We start from the raw sequence: 10,478 nt of genomic DNA, 5'->3' as shown, positions 1-10,478 counted from the left end.
ACTGGGACATGCCAATGGGATTTTAGGAGTGAATCAATAAGACTTGGTTTCATCTTCCCTTTATCCATACATGTCATGACCTGCACCTGCTGCTTTTAATGTCAACGCCTGTAGAGCTTCTTAAAAAGAGTAATTTCGGGAGATCCAAGATGGCAGCGACTCAGCAAGTCTGAGTCTATAGTGCTCCTCCCAATACCTAGGCAAAGTGGGCCACCCTCCTCCACCACACTCACCAAATCAATTAAAAATAGTTTTTACTTAATGTAATTAGTGGTTTGGTACTAAATTTAAACAGTTGTCTCCTGTAAAAATGACTATGGGGAAAAGGAGCCCGCAGTTCTCAGCAGGCAGGAGCCCCTCCCCCACCCTCCCCAGCTGCGACATCCGCAGCCGTCCCGGGGGGCTTACCTATGGTGGCGAGCCTCGTGGAAATAACTCGATGCAAAGATCGATGCTTTCATTGAAGAGTCCCGAAGTCGATGGAATTCATTCTCGGCCGCGCTACAAAAGCACAGCCAAGACATCGAAGAAATTGAATGCCGAGTCGGAGGGGCGGAGCTAAAGGCCGCGACCTCAGAGGCCATTGCAGAATCGGCCGTGGATTGGGTCCGGACTCTTGAGCAGCAAGTCCAGGCCTTAGAGAATCACACTGACGACCTTGATTCTCGAGATCGTCGAAAAAATATTCATTTGCTGGGCCTTCCCGAACGGGAAGGAGGCGGCCAACTTACAAGTTCCTTGAACAGTGGCTTCCGCAGTTATTGAATCTGGAGGCTGGATCAGGCCAGGTAAGGGTGGAACGGGCCTACCAGGCTGCAATACACGGGCCCGGCTCGAACCAGCACTCCTGCCCAGTCCTGTTAGGGCTGCAGAGCTATAAGGTGAGGCAGATGCTCTTGGAAGCCTCCAGAAATCTTGGGAAAGATCCCCAAGCCATGACTTATAAAGGATCCAAGATTATGTTATTTCAGGACTTTTCCTCAGCTCTGGTCCGAAAGAGGACGGCGTTTGATGAAGCAAAGAAGCGAATAAGGGATTTAAACATTCAATACTCCTTGCGCTACCCAGCTATACTACGCTTCAGCCATGAAGGGTCCGTGTATAACTTCAGATCACCGGAGAAGGCCAAGGAACTTTTGGATTCTCTTAAACAAATTCTAAGAGTTAATTGATGTTGTTTTGCCCTACCCCCACCCCGGTTTACCCGCTTTTTTCTTTCCTTTCATTACCTTACTGTTTAATATTATCTCCGGGGGGTGGGAAGAAGGGTTTATTTATTCATCCTTTACTTAGCGATTTTCTTTCCCCCCTTTTATATATAAAAATATATATATGGGCCAGGGGGTCTAGTTAATGTAGATGGCTGGGGGAGGGGGGGGGGGGTGGGGAATGGGGGAGAAGGTGGCTACCTTATCTTATTTTATCTTTGTCCTTGGGAGCGGGGTTGTTTTCCCCTATTATTTTGTATTAATATTTAATTATTATTTGCTGAGACTGTAATTTTATAGTCATATATGTTCATATATGGTATTAACATTACCAAATATATCCAGGTGTTGGTTTGGGGGGGGAATAGGATACTCACTGTTAGTTTTAGTTCAGTAGTATACTTGAATTTTTTTCATCCTATTGTGGGGTGCCTGGGTCAAGGGTGGGGCACTGGTTGGGAGAGGTTATGATGGGGTTTTTTGGAAAGGAAGTGATGCCCCCTGGGAATAAGTTTAAATCTCCGTTTAAATAAGTTTTATACTTTTTTTTTACTATTTAGAAATACTTTTTTTTATTATATTGATCTGAATGTACTAAAGAGCTTTTATTTTTGTGAATTTTATATGCTCGGGATGTTTTGGATAAATACGGGTTTTGACGTGATCTGATGTTAACACATTCCGAGCACGTATATCACTGCTCAATTTATGTGTTATCTGTTGGGTTTTTTTTCTCTTGAATAATGTAAGAATTTTAATGATACAACTAATCAGAGTGTAAGTTAGATGAGTAGTTAGTTGAGTTTTGTCTTTTTCTTCCTCTTGGTATTTCTTTTTTTCTTGTTTGATAGATTTTGGTTATCATTTATTTAAGATTTAACTGTATGCCAATGTTTATACTTGGGTTTTTTTTAAGTTTTCTTTTGTAAATTTGTAAAAACATGTTAAATTTTCAGTAAAAATATCTATAAAAAAAAGAGTAATTACATAACTGTTTGACAAACAGTACTTCCCTTTCCATAAATGAAAATTAAACTTCAAAACTGTGGGTCAAATGCCCTTTCCAACTGCATTTTTTCTGTCATAGGAGAGTCCAATTGTTACTCTGATTTTGATCAGAGTATTTGTGAAAGCAATCTGCAAAGAGCATTTAGATTACTTACAGTGTGGAAACAGGCCCTTCGGCCCAACAAGTCCACACCGACAAGCTGAAGCACACCCACCCAGACCCATTCCCCTACATTTACCCCTGCACCTAACAATATGGGCAATTTTAGCGTAGCCAATTCACCTAACCTGCACATTTTTGGACTGTGGGAGGAAACCGGAGCACCCGGAGGAAACCCACGCAGACACGGGGAGAATGATTGTGTGGAGTTTGCACAGTCCCCTGAGGCGGGAATTGAACCCGCGTCTCTGGCGCTGTGAGGCAGCAGTGCTAACTACTGTGCCACCGTAACACCCAGCATTATTTTTCAGAACAACCCATTTTCTCTACAACATAGACCAAATCCTTGTCATCGTGGGGGATAGACACATGGAATTCCCATGGATAACAGAAATTGAGGATACTCCCACCCTGTAACTTTATCATACTCTGACCAATAAAGGAAAGCATACCAAACACTTTCTTCACTATCCTATCTACCTGCTACTCCACTTTCAAGGAACTATGAACCTGCACTCCAAGGTCTCTTTGTTCAGCAACACTCCCTAGGACCTTACTATTAAGTGTATATGTCCTGCTAAGATTTGCTTTCCCAAAATGCAGCACCTCACATTTATCTGAATTAAACTCCATCTGCCACTTCTCAGCCCATTGGCCATTTACAAGGCTGTTGCCAGGGTTGGAGGATTTGAGCTCGAGGGAGAGGCTGAACAGGCTGGGGCTATTTTCCCTGCAGCGTCGGAAGCGGAAGATTGACCTTATAGAGGTTGACAAAATTATGAGGGGCATGGATAGGGTAAATAGGCAAAGTCTTTTCCCTGGGGTCAGGGAGTCCAGAACTAGAGGGCATAGGTTTTGAGTGTGAGGGGAAAGATATAAAAGAAAGTTATGGGGCAACTTTTTCACGCAGAGGGTGATACGTGTATGGAATGAGCTGCCAGAGGAAATGGTGGAGGCTGCTACAATTGCAACATTTAAGAGGCATTTGAATGGGTATATGAATAGAAAGGGTTTGGATGGATATGGGCTGGGTGCTGGCAGGTGGGACCAGATTGGGTTGGGATATCTGGTCGACATGGACGGGGTTGGACAGAAAGGTCTGTTTCTGTGCTGTACAACTCTATGACTGCATGGTGAGAATGGACAGGTTCACGAGGGAAAAAGAAAAATTTAGGGTCACCTTTGTGATAGCGCGGATCTGCAGACACTAAGGAGTGTATGTAGCAATTACATATCCAGCTCAAGGTGGCTGTAGGCATCAAGCAAATATTGTTGGAGAATCCAGGACATTGGGCACAGTCTCAGGATGAGGAACTGATCATTCAGGACTGAGATAAGGAATTCTTCTCTGAAAGGGCTGTGGAACTTTTGAAATTCTCTCACCCAGAATGTTACGGATGCTTCACAGTAGAACGTGTTTAAGGCTGGTCTAGATTTCTCTTGTCTCAGGGAATCGAGGAATATGCAGGCCAGGTGGGAGTGCGGAGGTAAAATGCAAGATCAGCTGTGTTGTACTGAATGGTGGAGCAGGCTTGGTAGGCCAAATATTCCCGCTCCTATTTTTTCTGTTCTTACATAAAAGAGTTTGGTATGGTAAATGTAGAGAAGATAACTCCAATTATGGGCGAGACCAGACCGAGATAGCCATTCATTGATGCATTCATTTAACTATTCAGAAGAAAGGACTTGAGCCAGAAAGTGGGGAGACTGTGGAACACACTCCCATAGGGAGTGGTTGGTTGAAGCCAACAGCAGAGACGTATTTAAGAGGAAACTGGATAAATTCACGAGAAGAAGAAGAAATAGGAGGTTATGATAAAATAAGGTGAAGGTGGATTGAGAAGAAGGTGGTTTGAAACACAGACAATGGCACAAAGCAGCTCGACAGGTCATAGAGTCATACAGATGTGCAGCACAGAAACAGATCCTTCAGTCCAACTCGTCCAAGGGTGGGTGTTAAGTTGCTATACTACAGGGCATACTTTCAAGGTGAGGGAGTAAGAGAAGAAAGATTTAAAAAGAACCTGGGGGACAACATTTTCACAGAGGGTGGTTCATACATGGAATGAACTGCCAGAAGCAATCAGTGCAGGTACAATTTCAACATTCAAAAGACATTTGGAGAAGTAAATGAATTGGAAAAGGTTGAGAAGGATATAGGCCAAATGCAGGCAAATAGAATTTGTTAGTTTGGAAACTTTGGTTAGCATGAATGAATGAGTTGGACTGAAGGGTCTCTTTCTGTGCTGTATGACTCTATATATCTATGACCTCTGTAGGTGCACAGTGTAAATGTCCTGCTGTATTATAGCATCATGTGGAGCACTGCAACACCCATGTGTGAGATTGAGTTACCGGATTTCCTTGAAGGAGTCATGCCAGGTAGACAGCACAGTGAAGGCAGCATTTGGCATCCTGCCTTTATTGGTCAGTGCATAAATAGGAGTTGGGAGGTCATGTTACATCTGTACAGGACATTGGTTAGGCCACTTTTGGAATACCACTTGTAATTTTAGTCTCCCTGCTATAGGAAGGATATTGTGAAAGTTGAAAGGGTTCAGAAAAGATTGACAAGGATGTTGCCAGATTTGGAGGGTTTGAGGTATGGGTTGGGGTTTTTTTCCTTGGAGTGTTAGAGGCAATGGGGTGACCTTCGAGGTTTATAAAATCAGGAGGGGTATGGATAGGGTAAATAGACAAGATCTTTTCCCCAGGGTAAGGGAGTCCAAAACTAGAGAGCATAGGTTTAAGATGAGAGGGTAAAGATTCAAAAAGGACCCGAGAGGTAACTTTTTCCATGCAGAAGGTAGTGCTTGTATGGAATGAGCTGCAAGAAGAACGGTGGAGGCTGGTACAATGACAACATTTGACAGGTATCTGGATGGGGACATGAATAGGAAGGATTTAAAGGGATATGGGCCAAATGTTGGCAAATGGGATTAGATTTATTCTGGTCGGCGTGGACGAGTTGGACTGAAGGATCTGTTTCTGTGCTGCACATCTGTATGACTCTATGACCTGTCAAGCCCTTCAGAATTTTGTCTCCCTCAATGAGATCAACTCTCACTCTTCTAAATACCAGAGAATATTGATCTGATTTACTCAGCCTCTCATCATTGGGCAACTCTCCTTTCCCAGCAAAGAATTAAATGAACTCAATTATTAGGTCAACCTTCACGTTTCTAGAGACAGGAAGCCCAGCCAGTGCAATCTTTTGACGCCTGGTCAAACATTGCATTGCTGCTATCCTCCCATTAATTCAATGTGCATTTTACTCAAGGCGTTTAGTATCTTGTTATGTATTCATTCTAAGGAGACCAGACCTGTACAAGCGTGCTCAAACCAAGCAATAATACAAGCTTAATATAAACCTTTTGGCTTATCAGTTCTGTCCTTCTAGACAGGAACAACAGCGCTTTGTTTCTAAAAAAAAAAAATTAATAAACTTTAATAAACTGCATTACTATTTTTAGGAAGCAGAATTGCCATTTTAGGTTACTTCACAGGTTCAACAACACTAACTCTGGTCAGTTGTGTGGGAATATTAATTTTCGGTAGCTCGAGAAGGTCAAAGCACTATTTTGAAACTAAATAAAACAATGTTGTATGCTTCACTTTACCTTCTCTATTGATTCGGAATGATTCAGGACTTCTTCCAGACACTCTTTCTTTGCTGGCATTTCTTCAGTGATGACTGTCTCTTCCTCAACATGGGTGGTTGGGAGGGTCAAAACTGAAAAGCAGGAACAGGATTCCAGTAAGAAATATTATGCTGGCAAGCAGCACACTGTAATTAATCATCATTTCACCCCATCCGCTCCTCTCAAACAGGTCACTGATGATACTTACCATACAGCTTTCTTTCACCTCTCCTGAAAATTGACCCCAGGGTGAAAGCGCAAGGTAGCTCCAGCACCTCACCCGATTGTTTATCTTTCCTAAGTGAGCTCTGACAGATTACCATTAATTCAATTTGCATTTTGTTCAAGGCCTTTAGATTCTTGTTGTTATGTATTCATTCTAAGGAGACCAGACCTGTACAAGCGTGCTCAAACCAAGCAACAGTACAAGCTTAATAGAAACCTTTTGGCTTATCAGTTCTGTCCTTCTAGACAGGAACAACAGTGCTTTGTTTCTAAAACAAATAAAACTAATCTTTTCTAAGTGAGCTCTGACAGATTACCATGCATACTACTTGATTAAAAAGGCATCACAGCTGAGAACAAAGAACAAAATAGCAAAGGGGCAAAAGTGAGGACTGCAGATGCTGGAAACCAGAGTTTAGATCAGAGTGGTGCTGGAAAAGCACAGCAGGTCAGGCAGCATCTGAGGAGCAGGAAAATCAATGGTTCAGACAAAAGCCTGATGAAGGGCTTTTGCCTGAAATGTTGATTTTCCTGTCCCTCGGATGCTGCCTGACCTGCTGTGCTTTCCCAGCACCACTCTGACCAAAATAGCAAAGGACAGGCCCTCCAGGTCTGCACCGACACATGTTGCCCTGCCATACTAAAACTGTCTTCACTTACAGGATCCGTATCCCTCTCCTCCCTTCCTATTCATGCATTCGTCCTGGTGAAATGCTGCTATTGTGTCTGCTTCCACCACCACTTTTGGCAGCATGTTACAGGCAATTCCCACTCTTTGCACGAAAAACTCGACTGGCACATCTCTTTTAAACTCCCCGTCCGCATCTTGAACTTGTGCCCCCTCGTAACTGAACCTTCCACCCTGGAGGAAGAGCCTCATACTTTCCACTCAATCCATGCCATTCACAATCTTGTAAACTACTATCAGGTCACCCCTCAACCTCCTGTGTTCCAGTGAAAATAAACCCAGTCTATCTAACCTTCCTTCAAGGCTAAAATCCCCCATACCAAGTAACATTCTGGTAAGTCTTTTCTGTACCCTCTCAAAGCATCCACACCCTTCTGGCAGTGTGGTGACCAGACCAAGTGTGGCCTAACTAAAGTTCTATAAAGCTGCAGCATAACTTGCCTATCCTAATACTCAATGCCCCTTCCAATGAAGGCCTAACATGCCATAGGCCTTTTTCATTACCTTATCTACCTACGCTGCCACCTTCAGTGAGCTGTGGATCTGCACATCCGGAACCCTCTGCTTATCAAAGGTTTTGCCATTCACTGTTTAATTTCCACCTGTACCTGACCTTCCAAAATGTATCACCTCACATTAGCCCGGATTAAACTCCATCTGCTAACTTCCTGCACATGCCTCTAACTATCTATATCCTGCTGTATCCTCTGACAATCCTTCTCACAACCCTCAACTCTGCCAATCTTTGTGTTATCTGCAAGCTTACTAAGGGTCAGCTGAGGTTAAAACACTCCCTGCACTGGACTTGTATTTTCCAGCAAGGCTGATCAGATGGGTCATTCAGGAATACCCTATAATAGATGTCCTAACTCAAGGAAAACCGAGATTTATTTCTTACTCTGGACATTATGGCTGCAACGCATAGCATGCAAACCAAAAGGGACACTGCAGAACAGGACTACCATTGTACAAGAGTGATTTTCCCCGAATGTAAACGCAGGCACCAGGTGAATATGCAAAGGTGGCTGACCTGTTTCCAAACCAAGCTATCAGCTTTCTTGATGACACATAGGACTGGGTGAGGCAGTGAATATAATTTGTGTGTTTGACTCTGTGCAGTCACACAACAGGAAAGTTTTATTTTTCCAACAGCTCAGCAGAATGAGGACATGTTGTGACACCAATGCTCAGCAGACCAGGAAATATTTTAAGTTTTAATCCTCAAAAGGATAAAGAACGAGAAAATGCATTAGGCTTCATAAAGAACATAGTGATAATGAAAAAATTATTTTTGCATGCAGCCAGTGTTTTGGGTTCCAAATGCACTGCCTGAGAATCTGGTGGGGGCAGAGGCTTCCAAGAAAGTAATGGAATGGTTATTTGAAAAGGAAAAAATATGCAAGGTTACTGGGAGAAGGCAGAGAATGACACTAGATGAGTTCTCATTCAGTCAGTGGCACTGGGCCAATTAGCCGTCTTCTGCATTGTAACAGTTCTGGTGACTGTCAATCTGCACTGAGTGGGGCAGTAGTTACCCCCTAACTCTTACAGGGAAGAGCAAGGAGAAAATAAAATCTGGATCTAACTTTTTTGTGATCTAAAGACCACTGCCAGAAAGGGCACGTATGAGAAGCTAGTGTCTTCCAACAGTAGGCCCTTCAGATGCTGGGGAGAGAAATAGGCCAGGAAAATGAACGGAGAAAGAGTGGACGAGAGGCTAACAAGCTTATTTCAAAATTTATGGGAACCCATGAAACCCAATTCTGGCTGCTATATGAATGATTCCTCGCCTACCTTGCTGTCCATCCTGCATGGTCACAATGAATGGCTGGCCAGTGTTAATGCCCGCTGGAAGGTTACCCAGCTGCACCCCACCGTCCGTCACTATGGTGATAACCCTCTGACCTCCACTGCCTACGACCTGCTGAATCGCCGAGTCGACCGAGTCTGCAGTCACCACTTCCTCTGTTGCACCTGGAAACAGAAGAAAATAAAAGCTCATTCAATAGAGAGCCAGAATTTCAGAAGTACCGTCCTCAAGGATGCAGCATAGCACACTCGCCATTTACCAGAATGTGGGCTCAGAGCTCATCTTCTGCACGAGCTAGTAAAGAGTGCTATAAGTTGAGAAAAAAATTGCAAAATACAGTAAACCAGTATTAAAGATAGAAGTTGCTGTGAATGGTTGGTCAGGATCTGAAAGAGAAAAGTGAAAAAAAAAAATTTCCATCTGAATCCTTAAATAAGCTCTCTTTTCAGGCACTTTTTGGCTGCTGCCAACATTCTGGGAAAAATAATGAAGTGGTCATCTACTGGCAACAATGACATTTTCCAGAAATTAAAAGTAAAAGCTAGAAAAGCTATGACTAATTACCCAAAATTGACCCAAGAAAATTCACTGGGCCGATACCAGAGATTATGGGACTGTCTCAGAGCAGAATGAAGTATACTGTCCGCACTTGAGAAAAGTGAGAGATGTGATGAAACATTTAACATTGTGGATGCCAAGAGGCTGTTTCACCCTGATTAGAGTGTCCAGAATTAAGGGTCACAAGATCAATGAAGAAAATTAGCCATTTCACACAGAAACTTTTATTAAACGCAGAAGAATCTTTCGATTTCTCTATTCCAGTATTGAGTATATTCAAGGCTAAGATTGACAGATCCTTAGATGCAAGAAGAATCAAGGGACATGGTAGCGGGGAGGAAAATTATATAAAGTATCAACTGTAAACTTATCAAATGGTAGAAGAGGGTCAAAGGGATCCTAACTCTTCAGTCACCATGGCTACTGTCTCATTAAATATTTCTCAAAAATCATTAACTTAACACACAGGCATTCAGTTTCACAACCAGTAATATTGCAAACTTAAAAAAAACATGCCAGCGTTGGACAAAGATTTCCCCGATTGAAAAAGCTACAAGCTTCACTCTCCCCCATCGCCAGTAGGCGTCCCAGAGGTACTCTTTATTGAATAAACTCGGTCATCAATGCACAAGGAGGATCTCGAGGGCTCCAGCTAAATAGCATTACAATTAGAATTAAGCAATCCCTAGGTTGTGAACTGGTTCCATTCTTGATTTGGTTCGCAAGCTAATTTGTACACAAGTCAGAACACAATGCTGGACAATATAGAATATTAGTTTATAAGTACAGAAACATTTGTGGGTTGGATCTTTAAGATTATACCCCAGTATGGGATTGTGTTCAAACATGTGAGTGTTTGTAAGTTGGGGATCCATGTACTGGCAAAATCATGTTGATGGTTGGAAAGTGGGAGCCCACTTCACTGACCACTTCATTTCACTCATGTTTACTATTTACAGTCTGGTTTTGTTCATCAAGTTATATCAACCTATCAGAAAAACATGGGAACAGGAGGGGGTGGGCCAATCAGCCCCCTTGGGCCTGTTAAACCATATAATTAGATCATGGTTGGTTGTTATCTTAAAATAGTCTCGCATCTAGCAACACCAAAAATTTGCATCATAACCCCCTGTCAGCAGGGTCAGGGAAATCCTCATCTTTCTGCAGTAATTTGCATTGC

General features: G+C 42.8%; 1 protein-coding gene across 4 annotated transcripts in view; it reads right to left on the bottom strand.

The window, feature by feature from the left end:
* Positions 1-10,478, bottom strand: part of gabpb2b (GA binding protein transcription factor subunit beta 2b) — a 60,427-nt gene that overhangs the window by 9,082 nt on the left and 40,867 nt on the right. For all 4 annotated transcript variants that reach the window (XM_043683970.2, XM_087985042.1, XM_043683969.2 and 1 more), the window contains 2 exons: positions 8,725-8,904; positions 5,997-6,109 (listed from right to left, as the gene is read on the bottom strand). In XM_043683970.2, coding sequence (XP_043539905.1) covers positions 5,997-6,109; positions 8,725-8,904 — 293 coding nt within the window. The remainder of the gene's footprint in view (positions 1-5,996; positions 6,110-8,724; positions 8,905-10,478) is intronic.

Source organism: Chiloscyllium plagiosum, unplaced genomic scaffold (genome assembly GCF_037043375.1).
Source record: "Chiloscyllium plagiosum isolate Xiang-an unplaced genomic scaffold, Cpla_swu_hap1 HiC_scaffold_50, whole genome shotgun sequence".
NCBI classification, from domain to species: Eukaryota; Metazoa; Chordata; class Chondrichthyes; order Orectolobiformes; family Hemiscylliidae; genus Chiloscyllium; species Chiloscyllium plagiosum.
The sequence above is the reverse complement of the archived record's forward strand: the minus strand, read 5'-3'. Positions and strand labels throughout refer to the sequence as shown.